Source organism: Macrobrachium rosenbergii, chromosome 37, assembly GCF_040412425.1.
Source record: "Macrobrachium rosenbergii isolate ZJJX-2024 chromosome 37, ASM4041242v1, whole genome shotgun sequence".
In the NCBI taxonomy this organism is placed as follows: domain Eukaryota; kingdom Metazoa; phylum Arthropoda; class Malacostraca; order Decapoda; family Palaemonidae; genus Macrobrachium; species Macrobrachium rosenbergii.
This window is the reverse complement of record NC_089777.1, coordinates 33,726,537-33,748,491: the sequence shown is the minus strand read 5'-3', so window position 1 is coordinate 33,748,491 and position 21,955 is coordinate 33,726,537. Positions and strand designations below refer to the sequence as shown.

Here is a 21,955-nt window from a genome sequence, read left to right as displayed (position 1 = left end):
ATTTCACATAAACCGAAGACACGATTTCCAGGCCTGCCAGCAACGAACGCGAGATCTTGAAAAAATTCATGCGCTACCAGTCAGGCATAACACCAGAAGATGGTTCAGCAGGGAGAAAGAACTCAATTCTCTCTCTTTACCTTGGTTCAGCCCTATGTATCGGCCACGGGTGAGTGATAAGGAATTGTGACAATGACCAAGCGTTGACCTTCAAGAGCCACAGGCAAGGGAGTTGGACTTTACTCCGGACTGCTCGGCCGTGACAGAGGTATGCATCCTTCTGCGAGTCGGAATAAAAACGAAGAGGTACCTGAACCCCGATATCCTAGCAACCAGATTACGAAACTTCTTCCTACGCTTGATTCAACTGCTTTCTGGATGAAATATGAATGTCAGCTCTGTGACATCAAAACGTCAAACTAAGTCTCAATTATGAGTGCGATGACTCGATTGACATTCTCTCTTACTTGTCCTTGGAAATCATTTGAACTGCAAGAAATACCACTGGTATTTTTCCTGTTATTCGACTCATACCTTTGTCTCCCAACACCTGCTTATCAAATTGAAAGAGGGCGTGACCTATTCTGTTTCTCCCCATGATTCCCTCAATTACGTAGAGTCCATTCTTGATTGGAGCTCTTCTGCGTCTTCAATAACAAGAGATTATGGTTGCTTAAGCCCAAATCAACAAAAATGTGCAGACAAGAAAACTTTGTTTCAAGTCACTGAAAACTATTCCTTTACCTCCGGCGATCTTAAAGAAAAAAAAAACAAGTCTCCATTTGAATCGAAGCGTTATGACAGCTTAAATATACGAATATATGAACAATGCACTTGCAATCAAAATATGAGTTATATCGTATAATGAGGGATTTGGTAAGTCCATAAATAAGAATCACACACCAAGAGCAAGATGGCAAAACAACTTGTTCACAAAATATATCTCGACAGTATCCAGCTTTCGACCTGGAAACATCTCAGACCGGAAGACGAAGAAAAACATAAAAAAACTCGTGTTGTTCCACATAAAAAATAAATTGTTACCAATTCTAATTAACCCTCCTGCACGCCTTACACAGAAATACTGATAAAAAATAATACACCGGATGCAGTAAGTTATATATTTATAGCTATTAAATCCAAAGACTTAAAATTACTAAACAAAGGAACAGTGAGATCTTAATTTGGTTTCCAAATGGTATTAGAATCTCTGGCAAAACAAGTCGGTAACACGCGTCACAGAGAACTTACTATTTTACCAGTATTGAAAATTAATGAATGAATACTTACAGGAGCTCATATTCCTCGGTGGGGGTTGGCATTCGGGGGCGCTCATGAATGGGAGTGCCATTCACAGAGGCCACAACCATGCTGGTGACGAAGGGCACAAACAAGGAGCTTTACAACCATGCTCATTCAACAAACGTTAACAACCTCACATATTCACTGTATTCGTATCGTCATCATTATCTTTCAGGTTAGCTAACGAGATGATCACCATTCTGCCGACATCGTTCCCTTTCTGTGCTTTACAAAAAATGTCTCTTTCAAGAAACAGCTTCACTGGGATAAGTACCATCATCCAAAGCATTCGCGTCTGATCAAATCTCGTTTCAATCGACAGTTATCAATACTGTCATCAAAACATCACATCCCAAAACTGCGAAATATTAACATTACATCAAATGCAAAACAAAGGTTTATCCAGCCATAACAGAATAACGAATCTGAGATTACTGAACTACCAGTGGATCGCAATTCCCGAACAAAAGCGTCATATCTTTGCGTATACGAGTCACTTCATTAGACATTCCTCACGTATCCCTCTTTCACTGAATAGACAAATACCTTAAGACACACCTCATTGACATTCATGCCGAGCCACGCAAAGAAAGCCAGCTCGAGACCGGTTGCCTGTAACTGCGTGATGACGCGTTACAGCTCAAATGCTGATGAGGTCACACGTGCCTTTTTGTTTCCAGGGACAGGGAATAAAAACAATATCCATGGTATCTGTAGACATTATTAGTAATGATGCTCTGTGGTAATGAGCGATATTTGTTCCCATACGTTTTCAAAGCTTCATGGCCACTTTCAGTTTTGCAACCTATTGTCTCTTCGTGAGAGGATTATTTGAGATAGTTCATGAAAAGTTGCAATAAACGTTGTGAAAATTCTATTATAAAAGGATAACGTTCGCATTTTATTAAATTACATTTGGTTATTTAGAACCTACTTGTGGCCATCAGTGAATGATCTAATAAAAAAAAATTCAGTGCTGCATAAATGAAGACAAGAAGCATTGCGCATATGTGCATATAGAAAGCAATGCTTCCAGGATCCATACATTAATGATTCTTTATTCATCATCACAATCACGTGTACCGTTCATTCACAATATTGGTAAAATACATATCACTAGCATAAAAGGAATAGGCTATACGACTTGTGAAATGCAAGCTGAATCGTAACAGTATAGCCAGAAAAACCCTACGATATAAAATGTGGTTGAGAGATATTATGCCCTTACTTCCATCTGTAATCATCTTTTTATATTTCCGACGGAGATGACCACACTCATTATTACACCAATTTTTTAAACAAATCGATCACACAATTAAGTTTGAGTTGACATTTGAAATAAGAAGTATCTAACTGAACCATCAAGTTATTCTTGACAAAATTCCCAAGAAGATCTTTAAAGGTTAATTGGAAACCTTCAAAGAAGGTGCGTAGGCATGCGAGCAGTATCGAAAATACTCCCACAATACACGGCCGGCCATGACACACATTAATTTGGCAGCGTTAAGCCGTTAACGGCAGTTTATGAGCATCATCTCCACAGCCTCGTTAACAAACAAATAAGGAAACCTGCCGAAAGGCGACTTGAGGATAGCGAGGAAACTAAAAGGAGAAAAACAATAAAGAGGAAATATAAAGATTAGAATAAGCTTCACGCGTCACACAAAACATCCAGAGCTTGATAAGGAAGACGAACAATTTGGGTAACGACCTTGGAGATTCCTTATGGACACAGCTAGTATAATAGTAGCCTTCCACTCTTCATGACACAGCATTAATGGAAGTACCTTTGGCCCGGAGTACTACACCTCCTGCGTTTATGGGAAGAGGGTATTTATTACGCGAATATGGCATGGTTGTCCCTCGTGGCTTCTTACTGAGAGAGAGAGAGAGAGAGAGAGAGAGAGAGATCGCGTTCTAAACATTTACACGTATGAAAATGCATCGGACTGAGAGAACGATCAAGTTCGAGACGTTTGTATGTAAATATGGTGCATGCAGAAAGAGAGAGAGAGAGAGAGAGAGAGAGAGAGAGAGAGAGAGAGAGAGAGAGAGAGAGAGATTATTTTCGAAACATTTACGTTTGTATGTTAATAATACATGTACACGAACAGGAAGTTCTAGTTCATGTATACTGTACAAGCTTGAAGCTCAACACAACTCACATGACACGACGAGAATCATATCAAAATAGATTCACAGTTCCGATACACTTTATAATCACAATCCTCTCTAGATAATTCTTATCTTTTTATCGACACTCATTAAAAGTAATAAATCAACGATAAAGCGAAGTAACGAACACCTGAAGGCATTCTTATCAAATGACCTAACAAGATCCTTTTGAATTCTACGACACATGATACAGAGCGAACTCTCTCTCTCTCTCTCTCTCTCTCTCTCTCTCTCTCTCTCTCTGGCACACCAAGTGCAACACCAAAGTCAGATCGGGTATCAAGCATGACCTTAAATGATGAGTTCAAAGTCTAACCGAACCCACACATGGGAGGGCCTCGATGAGCTAATCTCTCAGGTGGAACTAATCAACAGGTAAATCTGTATGTAAGCGTGAATGTATGTGCACGCCTGCACTATGTTTCTACCTGTATTCAACTTAACATGAAGTCTTCAAGGCGTTCATTCTACTAACACTATAAACGTGGGATTTACTTAAATCTTGACGTAAAATACTCTTGAAGTATATATAATACACATAGCAATACGTCTAGGAACCCTACATTAATGATTCTTTAGTCAACATCACAATCACGTGTACCGTTCATTCAGAATGATGGTAATACAAATCACTAGCATGAAAGGAATATACGACTTATGAAATGCAAGCTGAATCATATATATTTCATGGCCAGTGTCCAGCACTTGTGTCAAAGCATTTCATCAGTTCTTCAGCAATGATATTCAGATGCGTTATTCTAAATCCTAGTAACTAACATTATCCCAGATGGGAAATTATGATTTCATAAAGTAACACTGAGTAAATCTACATAAAAGATATTGCCGCTCTTTACTCTTGTATTGTACAAGTTGTAAACGACAGAGGATTCTTACAGAGAGGCTCATAATTTCCAAAGACTTAAATCTTCAAGAGCCCCCTCTGGTCTGGTTTATAGCTAAATGCCCTTATTGCACAAGATCATTAAAGGAGACTGACGCTCCCCATCTTATATGTGGAATGCGGATGCGATGAGTCCTCCAACCAATGGGGTCTTATTGCATAGTAAAAAGATGGGAACTTAACGTACAGTATATTTTCAACACGTCACTTTCCAGGAATCTGACCACACCGACAGCATCACTAAACACGAAATGAAACATGTATATAAAACTTTAACTGTTATAAGAAAACACAATTGCATAATTTGAAACACGGACTTTTTCGATTTCCTTAGTAAATATTTAGCAGAAGAGTATTCATCACTGGTCTGTGTGCTTGGCAGTGAAATTACGCATAAAATCACAGAACTTGAAAGACTTTACTATTCCAGGCAAGCATGATACGAGCCAATTGCCCAACCCTAGCATTCGGACCAAGAGGGCGGAAATTCTCATGCGGCAGGCGATGCTGAACAAATGCCATTGCATCGCACCAATTTCTCTCTCTTGCATTTGGATTTATAGAAACTACGTCACCTACACTTTTCTTTGAAAGCCTCCTTACACATTATTATACTCGCAAACTGTATAAGAATGTCACACCACGTTTTCTGGAGAGAGGCTATATTCACAAAAACGATTTCTGACAGGCGATCGTGTTCTTATTCACCTGTATCCTTATTTTCAAGCACACACCTGAGATACACTACATCTTCCTCTAGATGTTTGACAACTTGGCAGGATGATCATTTAGCATAACGTTTTCTTTCCATATTTATGAATTTCCAATCACGAAATCACTACATATATTCAGGTGAGGTAAATCTAACAGTTCAGAGATAAACAAAAATTAAGATTTCTTATTTCACGAAGTAACACTTCACACACAAAAAAAGTAAATGAAAAAAAGTCAGCAAAATATTTAACAACTTAATTCCGACAGGACACACAGCCCAGCACCTCCTTCCGTGGAGCATCATCTACAAACACTGAAATAATACACACACACACATCATTCAGTCAATGGGGCAGCCGTGTACGTGTAGAACCACGCACAGCCATGACTACGGCAGGGCTCAAATCTTCTGGTAGAGAAGCAGATGAAGATCCCGCCTTCTCCCCAGTCCTGACCTGACCCACTGTCAGTGGTACCAACGTCTACAGGCGTCAAAAACAAGGTATTCCTCGCCATCAAGATTCAACGGGCGATCGTCACCACAATCCTCGAAAGAATAACTAAAATCGAGCCAGGTGTTGTAAAGGGCATGTGAATGAGGTCCTCCTTCCACTAACCCTGGCGGACGGCATGCGAGAACCGCACTCCATAACACCAAAAGGAGAATTTCCTGACACTAGCAACGCTGGTGCCATACCAGAGGTTTGTAGAAGCGGGGTGGGGGGCGGATAAGTGGAGGACCCGGCTAGAAAAGGACAAAGGACGCACTACTCTTTGGCCTTCCTAGTTAACGGTTACTCCGATTCCATAACCAAATATTTCTAGTTTCTGACCCAAGAAATCGCACCATTATAAGGATCAGTATCACCAGATGATCTATATCACAGGCTACTTTTACGGACTAAACGAATCACAGAACACCTTCAGTAATATAGATAAATAGCGTAAAGAGTATAGGCGGTAAGATGCTGGGAGGTGCGTAGGGAATAGGATGGGAAAACGTGGGGGATGCCAGCAGTGGGAGGATGAATGGGGGGGTGGGTGGTGGGGGATGGGTTCTGGTACCAGAGGAGTGAGGGAATCGAATGAGAGAAGTTGTTTGTAAAAATCGTCTCACCTTCGCGCTGTCCCTTGGTAAATAAATATGTTTTGTGTGCTTGCGAAGACTCCCGCATAAACATGTTTTTCTCACAAATAAGTTTGCAAACTAGGCAATGTGTTTATGCCCAGGTAAAATTACTTAAAGGTATTTGTGGCTTAATATTTGATATCTACAAGTATGTATGTATGTATATATATATAAATGAATCACGTACAAAAGTTATTATAATCACACACACACACACACACATATATATATATATATATATATATATATATATATATATATATATATATATATATATATATATATATATATATATATATATATATATATATATATATATATATATGTGTGTGTGTGTGTGTGTGTGTGTTGTGTGTTTGTGTGTGTGTGCATGTGTGCAAAACATTTTACTCACCACAGGGCACATTTCATAAATCGTCACTAGCGAGAGCTACCTAAGGCAAGTCTCCATAAAAAAAAATATAAAAAATTATTTACAATAACGATCCTGTGGCGCGCAGCAAGCACATATCAACCATGCAAGCACCAACACATTCCGATTTCCCTGAATAACTCCAGTTGAATAATTTCGATTCAGGATCTGAAGGAACAACGCTGAACAGACAGACGACAGCAGTCACGGCGTGTAATCCGAAACCCACGGCTCCCTGCCTGCCTGCACCACTCCCGCACAAATGTTTTGAAAATGTCAAATATTTGCCCGCGATCCTATTTTCGAAATTGGGACCCACAGGCCTATTTTTCATGTTACGTGGGAAGTGAATGGCAATTGATTTATATGCTCAAAAAAAAAAAAAAAAAGCGTCTTGGAGCGTGCTAAAATTTGTTTATAAAGGGCCCACGTAATTTCAGCTGAATTTTTTTTTCAATTTTCACCTCACACACTATTGTATATGCAATATCATATATATATGTGTGTGTGTGTACGTAATTTTTAAATAACCATAATGCCCCCTAAACTTCTCGGCTCCTTAACAATTTGGAGTTCAGAGGGCATTGTGGTTATTAAAAATTATATACGTATCTGCTAAAAACTGATTAGTAGATTTATGTCGCCAACAACTCTTTTTGAAAAAAATCGTACGATCATATTTATATATATATTTATCTAATCACAATGACTTCGTAACTTCACGATTTCTTCACACTTTTTAGATACATTTGTCACAACAAGCCGCCTTGAATTTGAAATGAATGAAAATAAAGAACCTTCGACGTTCAGTAAGGACATTCAAACTCGCAAACTCTGGGTTGGTGTTAAGCTAAAGCACTCGAAGTGAAGTTTCCACGATTCATTTTCATATAGTATTTTCAATTTTGTATTCAAAAGCGTATCTGAAAGGAGTCAAGAAATCAAGAAGTTAAGAAGTCACTGTGGTTATTACAAAAAATACACACACACACACACACACACACACACACACACACACACACATATATATATATATATATATATATATATATATATATATATATATATATATATATATATATATATATACACATATACCTTCCTTCATTGCTATCGCAACTAGAAGCCAGTGACCAACTTTGACCAGAGTAGCAGCTGATTTACCAAGCAATAAACTTGACTTTTTCATCTCTTTTACAACTCGGGAAAGGGTACAATTGGGTTCACTAATCATTTCCACACACAGTGTTTAAAATGCTGTTTTGCAAGGTCTGTTTTAGCCTTCAGAACACAGAGAGTGAAAGGAACAAAAATTCATTATGGACGAGTCGGTAGAGCTGTGGACTAGCACTCGCTAGGCCCGAGTTTGAGTCTCCGGCCGGCTGATGAAGAGTTAGAGGAATTTATTTCTGGCGATAGAAATTCATTTCTCGCTATAATGTGGTTCGGACTCCACAGTAAGCTGTAGGTCCCGTTGCTAAGTAACCAGTTGGTTCTTAGCCACGTAAAATAAGTTTAATCCTTCGGGCCAGCCCTAGGAGAGCTGTTAATCAGCTCAGTGGTCTGGTGAAACTAAGGTATACTTAAATCATCACCACAAAACGACTTTCTCCTTTGGAAGGGATGGTTCAAAAAGAGAAAGAGCAGAACCTAGGAGTTCTAAGAAAGTCTGTAAGGACTGGTGTTGCTAGCCAGGGTGAAGCTGGCATCCAGCTTGGCCGGCTGGTGGGCGGCAGTCCGAGGTCGAACCACGGACCTTGTAAACCGCAAACCCAGTGCCCTACCTCTTACAATACATATCGACTCGATTATTCCGTAGCTGTGAGGCACATACACGATAGAAAACCGATCAGGTAATTTGATTTTCCAAATCTAAACACTGAATAATTAATCATTCTCAAACATCTGGCCTTCACTCCCTTACATTCGGGAACGCCCTGTTAGGCCTATATGGGATGGCAGAGGAGAATGTACAAGCAGCCAGCATTAACAATGGAAGTAAACCTGAAGCTGAGTCCTTTCCATCCTATTCACTGGAGAAACTTTCAACGACCGTGAGCAGAAAGGCTCTATATAATAGGAAAACGCGAATATCATCCAATAACTTCAGCTACTTGATCAAAGGACAAAAGGCTTACAAACTTTGCCGGAAGCCCGACAGCTGTTTGCGATACGATTCGTTTAGAAAACTTGAGGTTTCCGTCCAACAAATCCAAAACATCATCAAATTTCATGAAACTCCGTTTAAAAGGTTATAAAGGTTTTTAAAAGTAAAGGAAAACATGAACCTCAAATTTAACAAAACTGATTTATTAGGATCTTCATCGTCACTGCTTTTAATTCGTAATGATATAGGAAAATTATGGCTTATCAAATGAACATGTTTCTTGACGGAAAAAAAAGGCACTCACATAATCAAGTGAAGAGATGTTTGGGGTTGGTTACCATTTGGGTGGGTGACCACCAAACATAGCAGACGCCGTTGGCACGTAAGCCACCAGGCAAACAAGGATATGACATGAGGCGTGCAGACTCATCCCGATACATGCAAGCTCAGATCGGAAAGGTAAAACTTCAGTCAATCCCCCTCTCCATAAATGTGAAAAGACCCATGAAAAAAGTGGACAGCTCTCGGTCTACCGCCCACAATCCACTCAGCTACAAATGGGTACCAGCGTCTGTGAGGCCAAGAACACTACAGTTAGGCTAGCAACCTCACCCCTCAAGGCGTGCTGAGGGAAAATATAGAGAAAGAGAAAACGGAAGACCCAAACAATCTTACCGCAAGACAAATGAAGGATACACGGCACAGCAAAACAGACGTTTTCACTTTCTCACGACATCATTTATTCTTGGGAACCTTAAGTCACTCCTCAACTCTGATGGACTTAGTCCAGGTTCAAATTACATGGACCAGGAACTCGCTAATCGTCGGGGTCTAGACGCAACTTCTTTAAATTTAGGTCACTAGGAACCTTGAGTAATCTCTGCATAAACATGCAAGTGATAATTGTGTACATATCACTGACGAGTCAAACAAATAAAACTTTTTTATATTTTATTTCTCAACATGCCGGTTGAAGTTAATGGGAATATGATTAAAAATCTTGACAGAAAGTCTGTGACCCCAAAATTTGTATTTTTACTAATAAAATTATAATAATAGTAACCTGAACGCATGGACACATACACACACACACACGGAACAGGCCAAAACGGCCGATAACACACTAAGCCAGATTTAATAATATCGAATGCCCTTATAAGACCAGGAAAAAACTACCCTGCAGGAGGGAAGCACAGCAAACCACTGATAAAATAAAAAAAAAAAAATAGATACAAAAACAAAGTGAATATTATAGAAATAAGTGAACAGCAGCTTTTCAGAAATAAATCAGATGAATGAATATAAAAATAAAGTGTTTGCAAGCAACATCACGGCTTCCCTTAAACTTAAAAGAATGACATCCACAACGCTGTCACGATGGCTATTTCACAGCCTTACAGTTTGAGAATGAAAGGGTCTGGTACTGCATCGTGACATTGTGGAACACCTACTGAATATGGATACTGGCCCAAGGCAAAGTGAATAGCACGCACTTAGGCTGGAGGTTCCGGTCCAGATGGCAACAGCTGAAGTTACCTGTTGAATTAAAGTTACACAGTTTGCCTAAAAGAGGATATTTTCAGATCCTCTTCTGAATCATAATTACCACTGCCGGTCTCTGTTGGTCAGAAAGTCCAGAGGTCCACACCAAGCCTCTTACTCCCTTGCTCACTTTATCACAACTCTTTGGGCAAGGGTCCGTGCTTGCTTAAGGCTTGATTAATCTAAAGCAACCGGTCATAATTAATACTGCGGTAAGGGTTCGAGCTTGCTTAAGACTAGATTAATTTAAAGCAACCTAACATAATTAACACTGCTAGAACAAAGTTAAAACACATTTATGGTACATATAAGATTGTCAGGGGTTGATGGTAACGTTATGTAACGTTAAATATTCGAAATGATTAAGGTCAATCTTACAATGAAGTGGGAGCATGGTAAAAGACTGGTGGCTCAAACAAGTCCAGATCTCTGTCTTTACCAAGGTTAGCATCCGCTCATTGCTCATTGGTTCCGCACTTACGACTTTTTTTGCACGTCAAGTGATACTCCAGTTTTATCCTTTTAAAATTTCTGTAAATTAAGAGCAAACTAAGAGTCTCGAGATACATAATCATTACTTAGGGTTTATTGGAAAGATTTTAACACAAATTCAAGTAACAACAGTCTGAGTGCCATCCTACAATGCCCTTCATCTTTAATGTTAAGCGGTTTCTGAAATAAACTCCAATCAAACTCCTTCCTGCCTCATGTTTATTACTTGTACACACAAAAAGGAAATTTTCCTGCAAGCTCAATTATCTCGAGTGACTTTAATGGTTCTGAAAAATCTTTTATTTATCTGTTCAGTAATAACTTGGGAAGCAGGTACCATCAACATATTAATGGTGCGAGGCTCATCTTTTGCATTTTATGTAATATTTGCCAACCGTTTAAAGTGTTCATATCGTTATTTTTTACACAACACCGTCTCCAGTTTTTGTGGACACGTAGGCCTTATTCCGCCTGATACGAAATATTTTGCCTTTTCAGTTCAACTGTTACAATCTCTTAAACTTTCGAGCTTTATGAGGTAGGCCAAAACTAAAATATGTGCCACATCTGTTTTTAATAAAAATTTGCCAAAGATCTTTGAGGTTTCTAAGATATCACATATTATAAAATCTATCTATAATAATCAAATTCGAGAGGATCTGATCTTGTTTGTCCTCCCCCGGATGACAGTAGGGGAGACATGACACAGCCACCCACTCCTTGCAAACCAGTTTGTCCGCCCCGGGTGGGGGCAGGGTAGGTAGGGGAGACATCCACATGGGCAGGGTAGGTAAGAGAAACATCCACCCGCTTCCTGCTAATCTGTTTGTCTGCCCGGGTGGGGGCGGGGTAGGTTGGGGATCGGGAGGGTAGGGAAGACAGCAGCCCCGGGTTCCAGCACGCGTAGCGCGCGCCAACAAGCTCGTTATAAATCATTATAATTTATCCTAATCAGAATTAGTCAACTGCACCCGCTTTTCCAGAAAAAGCAACCCAGTGGCTCTGGTCTAATTCTCAGCTTCACGAAACCGACCACTACGGGTTAGTAGTTTCCAAATACACATTACTAAACCCACGAAGATATAACCAAGTTACCATTAAATAAAACATCTTCATCTACTCACAACTGAAAAATAAGAAGCATTCATAAAACTACAAACTTCACAAAGACAAAACAAAGTTTTAATTTAAAAAAAACTAATAATAATAATAATCGCAATTTAGGACATCGAAATACCCAGACACAGACCCCACTTATTACCGTGGACTGCAACCCCATCCCAACGACGCAGTTTACTTGAAATTCACAGTAATGAAGTCAAGGCAAGTATTAGAAAAAAAAAAAAAAAGAGTAAGAGATCCTACACACTCTCCCACATGTAACCACTGTGTCTCTGATTACAAAGGATTTTCTTTCAGCGGTTAGACCTACAGCGAACCTGAGAAAATGTTCCTAATAAAGCGCTAAGTTGCCACAATGGGTCGGGAAGACGAACCAAAGGAACTATTGTCACGAGAGAGAGAGAGAGAGAGAGAGAGAGAGAGAGAGAGAGAGAGAGAGAGAGAGAGAGAGAGAATTCCTTACCGTGTGCGTTCCAACCTGATCTTCAGTTTCATTTGTTTTTATTTTCTCTTCTTGAAAGAAGGACCCTATTATAGTCTATTTTCTCGTTAGAGAGAGAGAGAGAGAGAGAGAGAGAGAGAGAGAGAGAGAGAGAGAGAGAGAATTCCTTACCATCTGCGTTCTTTCCTTAGCTTTAATTTCGTTTGTTTTTATTTTCTCTTCTTGAAAGAGGGAGTCCTGTCTAATTCTTCTTTCTTGAGAGAGAGAGAGAGAGAGAGAGAGAGAGAGAGAGAGAGAGAGAGAGAGAGAGAGAGAGAGAGAATTCCTTACTGCGTGCGTTACTACCTGATCTTCAGTTTCATTTGTTTTTATTTTCTCTTCTTGAAAGAGGGACCCTTGTCTCTTTTCTTGAGAGAGAGAGAGAGAGAGAGAGAGAGAGAGAGAGAGAAATTCCTTGACGCCTAAGTTCCTTTTTGATCTATTTCAGTGTTTTTAAAAGTCCTTTATATTTTTTCAAGAGAGAAACACGGATAGAGTTCTTTTTTTCATTATTCTTCAAAGGAAGTACGGGGAAACTTAATTTTACAATTTCATCGAGAGAGAGAGAGAGAGAGAGAGAGAGAGAGAGAGAGAGAGAGAGAGAGAGAGAGAGAGAGAGAGAGAGAGATTTTTCCTCGTCAAAAGCTTCTCATCCTAATCCGGACACGGGCGATTCAGGAATACCCATTTCCATGCAAATGAATTGGGCCAGAAACCACTATTCAAGGCGTCAATAATGGGAATACTGTCAAAAACAAAGGCACGTTACGAGTCAAAATATTTTTATCAGGTGAATCGCAACTTGCTTAAATAGATATCTTTATTTTCTTTCATCAAAAAGCTACGAACAGATGACGAAGGGTTATATCCTTAAGAGCAAAAGGTGGAAAATCGAGTCAGTATGTACCGGCTATCAAATAAACGATAACTCTAAAAGGTTGAATAGAACCAGATGCCGGGCTGAGTCAGAGCTCGCAACGTGTGAGAGGAGGATCAGAACTGAAACACGAAAGGAAATGGAAGAAAACGAAGTAGTTTTAAATAACGCAGATAAATAAATAAATAAAAATTAAAATATATAGTTAACAAATTATTATTAATATTAATAGTTTAATCAGACCACTGAGTCAACATTCTTAATTCTCAGAGGATTGGCCCAAATGGAATTTTTCTTGAGACGAATGTCACATTTTATCGAATAAATTACAACGACTCGATAAAACGAAGAAAACTTCAAAGAATCTGACAAAATTTCTATCTGTTTGTTAAAATGGTGGAGTGCTAGTAAAAAAAAAAAATATTTAATTGTAAATGTTGTTCTGCATTCTGGGATTACGCTACAGGTTTGTGAAGCCAAACTCTTCATGAAGAAAGAAAGAAAATATCTTTTAAAACAACGCACTAAACCGGAAAACCTGACGTTTAATATGATAATTAAAACACAATTCAAGCATACGTAAATTTAACTATGTTAATTATGTTTCGTACACTTAATATAATATTTTTAAATACTTAAGATTTCGGAATTGTGACTAGCAATTTAACTAGTTCTCCTTAAACTGGACCCTTCAGCCCATTCAGTTCCTCCTCTCCATCAGTTCCTGAAATTCAGTTCTTCTCAAGTCATTGCTTTCGGCGATGATCCAGCGATGCATGTCTCCTGTGCCTTGTCGTTCGTTCTCAAAATATCTTTTTCTCTTGTTTGCTCTGATTCCGTGAGGCCCTTTGATACAGACACTGAGTCTACTCAAACTCGCTGACTCTCTCTCGGCATCTTTTCCGGTCAGATAGTTTGTTTGACGATAAGGAAATTCATCTCTCTCTCTCTCTCTCTCTCTCTCTCTCTCTCCTTTGCTTTTAGTGGATGATACATTTTTGAGAGGTTTTACAAAACATTTACATACTTCATGAATCCAAAGTGCACATACATTTTTGCATTTGTATATACTTCAGAGAAAGAGAGAGAGAGAGAGAGAGAGAGAGAGAGAGAGAGAGAGAGAGAGAGAGAGAGAGAGAGAGAGAGAGAGAGAGTTTTCAATTTAGTGAAAAACAGACCGAAACTACAGTTAAAACAAACCACAACAACGACCTATCCATTCGGCTTGCAAATGCATATATATATATATATACATATACATATATATATATATATATATATATATATATATATATATATATATATATATATATATATATATATATATATATATATATATATATACACACACACACACACACACACACATACACACATCTACCCAAGACCGAAAAAGATCCGAGTCATGGAAGAGCTGGAGAAAAGAATTACGAGAATTTCTGTTAAAATATGACCCAAGGAGTGACTTTCCAAAACCGAGCTTCTTTAACGGGACCGAAGACGAATCCTCCAGCATTCCACCGTTGACGATGACAGGTTGCGAATGTGTATGGAGTGGAGTCCCCGTTAAAAAAACAAGTAAAAAAATACGCCCAAGTTTCTTCGGCGCAATCTGGTGTTCTGTACAGCGTATAATGCTGTATGAAACTTTCAGCCACGACCCATTAAACTCTTAGCCTCGGCCCATGAAACTTTCAGCCACATCCTGGTGGTGGCCTGTGTTGTTGATTCAATAGCGGTGCCAAACGTACGATTATGGCTAAATTTAACCTTGAATAAAATAAAAACTACTGAGGCTAGAGGGCTGCAATTTGGTATGTTTGATGATTGGAGAGTGGACGATCAAAATACCAATTTGCAGCCCTCTAGCCTCAGTAGTTTTTAAGATCTGAGGGCGAATAAACCAAGTTGCCATCTCAATAGTTTTCTTTTACAGAAAACTGAAAAAAAAGGCGCTCAGGCGCAAACACACAAAACAAACAGTAAAATCTGAATTTAATGTCGATGACCTTTGTTAATAAGGCGAAAATAAAATATTAAAAGTCTATGGACTCGTCTCTTACAGAGCATGAGAGAATGTCATCAGGATCAAATTAATCAGTGTTCCGGAAAATGTCTCGAGGGATCTTGGCCCTAAGTGGTTGTTTTTCTTTCATTAGGCCTATGTTTTAACGAAAACCTTTCGCTTCACAAAATTATAAAAAAAAAATATTAATGAATTCTTAACAAATGCTCATGTCAAATGCATTTTAAAAATCAGCAACTAATGATCATTATTATCATCACTATTATTATATTATTATTATTATTATTATTTATTATATTATTATTATTATTACATAAATGGAAAAAATTAATAATAGTATGAAGATAACAAAAAGTATGAACATCATAGATATAAAGGAGAACAATAGCAACTGAGTGTTGCAGCAATAAATTTATTAAATATAAGAAGTCTGAATTTAATGCAATCTAAACACAAGCAGCACCCCAAGAGAATGAAAAACAAATGTAAAATGTTTGTACCCCTCCAGGCATGGGGAATACATCGCAAAGTCCCTCCCATGAGAGAGAGAGAGAGAGAGAGAGAGAGAGAGAGAGAGAGAGAGAGAGAGAGAGAGAGAGAGAGAGAGAGAGAGAGAGAGTTGAACCTTTCGGCTAATTTTAAAACTTAATAATTATTCACGTTAATATGGAAAATACTTGAAAGGATTTTGTAATTGTAAACACAGTCTTCAAGCATACTAATACTTAATGAAGTTTATTTGTGAAGGATAAAGAATTTGAGAGAAACAAATGGAAACCTGCATTGAATAAATAGGTACATACACGAAGCTGAGTACAATACTGAATCGCAGCTATTACATGTACACTGATACGGATACGTCCACTGCTTTCTGTACACCAGCAGACGACATCAGAGGCGTACGAACATCCGGCTCAAACGTGAGCTTTCAAACATAATTGCTTTAAGGCCATTGGTTAATAGCAGCAATTACCTAAAGTGGGGGTCAGACCGCTAATGGCCGCCAGACAAATTTAGAAATGACACGGGCACTGATAAATGCCGAGATGAAACCCGGCGTGAGGTGGGTGGGATCGAATGAAACCAGTTGCCCTAAAGAAGTGAGGACATAGAAATACATCTTGGAACGGTAGGCATGCTTTAAGCTTATGCTGCATTTTCTCGGCTCAAAACAATTCGTAACAGATTTAAATGTTTCTTGTTAACGGGGAAAGGAATGTTTTTGGGATGCATCACAACATATGCGGTAATGACTTCCACCTACGGGTTTTACTGCAAGCTCCCTTACTTGAGATTACAACTGGCGAATTTTAATATCAGCCATTATCATGTTTTTGAAAGGTGTGATCCACAGGTTAATAAGCTCTTTTTCTTCCGTAATATTTTCCTCGTTCTTTCATTTACTTATAAATCTCATTTCCATAATCCATAATTACTACTCTTTCATAGCATTTGCAGTTCAAGAATTTCTACTGCTCTTATCTTGTAAATAGAATTGCTACCAACATTACTGTTACTATATACATTGTTGCCGTTGCTATATATATATATATTTACCGTCCTGGTTTGCATCTAATTTCGCCTGAATTTTCTCACCATTTTATTACTTACGCAAATTCTACTTTAAGCATCTCTGGAAAAACTGTATTACACCAGTTTTTCCAGAGATGCTTATTAACTCGGTAAAAAACTCACTGAATCCTTATTCGGATGGCAAAGCCCTTAAGATCAGTATCTTGAAGTTAAAGTTGGTGCTCTGCAAGTAAAACCTAATTTTTCTATTTATATGGGCCTTGAACAGAGCACCTCATCAGAATGTGTGACAAACCCATATTTTAACAGCTACACCACTGCATATGCGTAAGGTTTGGTTGTTCGCTGTAGAGTAAGGCTTCCTAATCAGTTTCATAAGAAGTTTGCATTGGTTTGCCATGAAATTTTGCTAAGTCTATAGCATATTATATTTGGAATTTACTGTAACCCGATTGGTAACGAATCTATATCTAATTGCAAGTTAGGGAAATGGCGTTTGGCACATCGAATACAACAGTATCATTTGTTGGCTGTGGTGATCATCGCCATAAAACGTTTTTAAGTCACTCTTTCGTTCTGTGAGGTTGGCCGTGAAATGATTTCTCTCTGCTCTTTTCTTATTACTTTCTGCCTGAACTTTCATCGAGTCTAGATATTCATCATCACTCTCTATGATTTCCTGGTGACTAAAGTGACAAGCAAAGAAACAAATTGCTAAGATTTACTACAGTTATTCGGCATAGTAGTTCTTCAGAGGTCTGTTCTCAGGCTGTCAGTACTAAAATCTATAAAAATTCATACATATACAGAAATATCCTTGTTCTTGTTGTTTACTGTGTATATTTCTACTGTAATTCAAGTCTATGCGTCTGAGTGAGTCTATTTGCAATTCTCACTAAAGAGCCATGGAGATGAAATCAGTACAGCTGGAGAATCACTTAAAAAATTAAAATGTAATGTTAAAGTTTTGTGCTAGTTAGGAAGCAATGGGAGGTTATAGTGCTAATTTCATTTGGTTCTATCTCAAGAACAGATCGACTTTTGACAAAGAAAAACATTAGTTTTACAATTCACATTGAACACACCGTGTAAGTTACCAGTTTCACCCAAATCCTTCTTATTTGTACTGCCAAATTTTGCTGAAAGTCACCATGAAGCAAAAAACAAACAAAAAAAAAAAAAAAAAAAAAAAAAAAAAATCCCAAAATGACAAAGAAACATAACATCAGACCAAGCTGATATTCTCCGCCTTCACATTCATTTACCTGTATCATCCGTCCACCATTAGCGAGAAACAAAAAAAATCTGTTAACCAGCTCTGTGGACAAACCTGGACTACTTTACAAGGTGTTGAGAGCACAAAGTCTGTGGCTGACATTCTTCTTCCTGTTATTTGTCGCCTTGAACCACTTCTTACAAATTATTCTTTTCATCCTAGAAATGTTACTGAGATTGAAGACAATCTAGACAGCTATAAGGGGAAGATCCAGATTGACCTTATTAACATTTTATATTTGTTTGGTTCATCTAGGATACTTTTCCCAAAATTCAGCATATTTGGTTATTTTCCAGATGATTCAAAATTACAAATGTCACGCGCTATGACGAAATATATTGTACCTAAAGTACTAATAACATGTAGGAAGTTAATGATAACCCCTGCCTTATCAAGAAATTCAGTAAAACAATTAAGCACTTATCCTTTTTCATAAAAAAACAAACAAACAAACAAATAAATAAATAAATAAATAAATAAATAAATAAATAAATAAATAAATAAATAAATATCCAGGTTCAAAAGCATTATCAGGTTTGGTCTGTCAATGTATGTAGACAAGGCTGCATTATAAACACACGAACTTCAACTTGATTTGCTAAGATAACTCGGCCTTATCTTGCATCTTAGGTTCTATTACATCAGCTATTCCTATGCTACTAGATAACGATGGAAATCACGGCATAGTTGGAAGGGCAAAGGCCCTGGCGTGAGGAAGGCTTAATCTACGACACCCAGCCGATGAGACACGCTTAACAAACCCTAAGGTAAAATAAAAAAAAATAAACAGTAACTAATGTGTCAGGAGCGTTTAACTACACTAGGTTTTTTGTCCGTCTGGCATCGGAAGCGAAGTAAACATCCAAAATAATAACTTTAAAAAGAGCAAATGAAGCTGAAAAAAGAAACAAAATGGATAAACGGATAATGAATGAAGAGGACATTATCTGTGAAATTGTCAGAACACAGTTGTTAGGTACGAGAAAGGATCTATGAACAAATTATCTCTAAATTACGCGGACTCCTGTTTGTCGCATTGTGGATTGGACCTTGCATGTGCAATTTGGTATACCATAACAAATAACCGTGAAAATAAGCTGTCCATGGATAAAGAATAAATCAATTGCACACAGAATATGTTAACACATTCATTTATCAGATATCATGCACACTAAGGAAATAATCACAGCGACCTGGAAATTCGCAACACCTGTCAATGCGGGCTGTAGGAAATCAATGCTTCTGTTACAGAAAAGAAGAAAAAACTCTAGTCAAGTCTCTCTCTCATTTTCCTAAGCTTTCCATCTTGAATTACCTCATAACCACCCAGACATTTTCGAAATATTAAACGTACAAGTACGCACCCGAGTTGAACAAAGCCTCAGTTTGCATGAGAAAAGCTTCACGTGTCAATAACAGAACCTTACCGCAGAGCAGAGGCAGAAGAAGGAGAGTGGATGGCCTCGGCGTTCACAGCTGACTTCTGAGTGACAGGGTGCACTAGGGTCGTCTCCTGCCGGTTGTGGCTGAGGGAGAGAAAGAGTAAAGGGGTTAGATTCACAGTAGGAACTCTGGGGAAATTTATATTATTCGACGTAAATCAATAAAATGAATGAATTAACACTAAATTGGTGGCTGCAGGAGAAAAAAGAAACGGGAGTTAGGATTTACAACAGAAGTTCTTTGCAAATCCATACTATTATTATTATTATTATTATTATTCAGAAGACGAACGCAATTCATATGGAACAAGCCCACAGTGGTCATTGACTTAAAATTCAAGCTTCCAAAGAATATGGTGCTCATTACGAATTAAGAGAAGGTAAATGGGAATACAATATAAGGAGATGTCACTTATTAAAAAGAAAAAATAATTTGACTAACAGCTTGAAGAAGAAAATAAAAATGGGGATCATGATTTTACATTTTTCTAAAGAAAATTAAAATTAATCAAAGATTATAAATACATACACAAAAATACGACGATAAACTTAAAACTTACAGAACGTTCAAAGAAAAAACCATTGACCACCTTATTTGTACTTTGCGGTTACCCTTCTGTGAAACTGAAGATTTATGTCGTTTAAAATAACTCAAGAATGAGTATTAAATAATGTTTACAACCGAAAATGACGTAAAAAAATATGCATCAAATCGCTAATGGACTCTTTAAGGATATCTGGTATGTTCCATAATAAAAATAAGTACGTTTACTAATAATACAAGCAGATGCCGTAGAATATTTCAAGTATGCTCCAGTCCGTGTAAGCCAGATAATCTATTTAACACAAGGATTCTGCTAACAAATAGCAGAAGCAAGAAAGTCTCTATCATATGCGAAGCTTACTGGCATCAACCTCCAACGATTGCATGCAACGAATCAATTTTGCCTTGTAATTTGCAAAGCAGGGTGATATAGCATAACCTCTCCATTATTACTGTAATCATGTATCGTTATTTATAAATTGTTCACATCCACTTACAACAAACTTCACTGAAATGAATGCATTAAAGAACCAAAGAAAATATAATAAAGGAATATAAATACAGACTATGAATAATGAATGAAATGATTAAATAATGATTATAAAAGAGAAAATTATATTAACTACGGCACAAGGAAACGCCAGCTTCTTGAAGAATATAAATCCAAGGTCATTCCATTTACTTTACATAGCAACATATGAACTTATCTAAATGGTTTTCTTTTCATTATTTATTCATCCATGTGTCGCCAGTTTTTGGTTTTTTCAATTTTTTTGTCTATTCAGTGTCACTACTCTTCTCTTGACCAATTTCTTTCAAACAGGGACCCTGTTCTGTGAAATAATAATAATAATAATAATAATAATAATAATAATAATAATAATAATAATAATAATAATAATAATAAACAGATACCCAAATGAAAAAATTTTGAATAAGAGTCAACCGCAGTGGGCATATGTCAAAACCTTGTACGGGAAATAACCTGAAATGAGGAAAAATAGAAAATAATTGCCCAGCAAAAATATTGCTGGTCAAAGAATGCTGTTTTCATATATGCGCGTCCCATAATGAAGGGAACAAAATTGCCCCCCAAAATAATGTTTTCGATCAAACCTTGTTTTCAAATGTGTGACTGCCATAACGAAGTGTCTTTTTAATCTTTTTTTTTTATTTTGCTAAAATGCCTAATTAACGCTGGATACTGTGCAATAATGCTGTCGCTATGGAGCTCATGATACGCACGTCATACCCCAATTCCAACAGTTGCTCTACGGTAAATTCTTTTTATTGCACGAAGTTCAGGAACTTCACCCTTCCTTTCGTTTTCCCTCTTTAAGGAGTCATGGCTATTCCCTTTCGAACCAGTCATTACGCCTTTTTCCAGCCCTTTTCTATACTTATCACCTCCAAGCTTAGATTATATATCAGCACTGTTTTGCCTGATCCACAGGCACTCCTTTGGGAAAATGCTAACAAGTAATAACTTATCTTACTTAAACTAGTACTCCGGCATAAATTTGGGACTGAAGTTGTATTTTTTTATTTCTTTGAGAAAATCTCAAACAATCGACTCCTTTATTGATAGATTCAAATACCATGTGTCTGTGTTGTCTATAGGCATATCTTTTTTTTCACTATTGCCTTTTACTCTTTACTGATAATAGATGCATAAGGTAAGATCTAAAAATCTAGAGCTTGTTATAAGGTACGTCGCTAGATGGCTCCGCCGCTCCTAAAAATCGAGCCGTTGCCTTTGTGCTGATGAGGATGTGTAAAATATATATATATATATATATATATATATATATATATATATATATATATGTATGTATGCATGTATATATTATATACACACACGTTTATATATACACATATAA

General features: G+C 37.6%; 1 protein-coding gene across 23 annotated transcripts in view; it reads right to left on the bottom strand.

The window, feature by feature from the left end:
* LOC136825466 (uncharacterized) overlaps positions 1-21,955 on the bottom strand; it is a 603,159-nt gene that overhangs the window by 262,996 nt on the left and 318,208 nt on the right. For 22 of the 23 annotated variants that reach the window (XM_067081958.1, XM_067081959.1, XM_067081961.1 and 19 more), the window contains one exon: positions 19,517-19,615. In XM_067081958.1, coding sequence (XP_066938059.1) covers positions 19,517-19,615 — 99 coding nt within the window. Of the gene's footprint in view, positions 1-1,290; positions 1,490-19,516; positions 19,616-21,955 lie in introns of those variants that run through there. The other variant, XM_067081964.1, reaches the window with a different exon arrangement.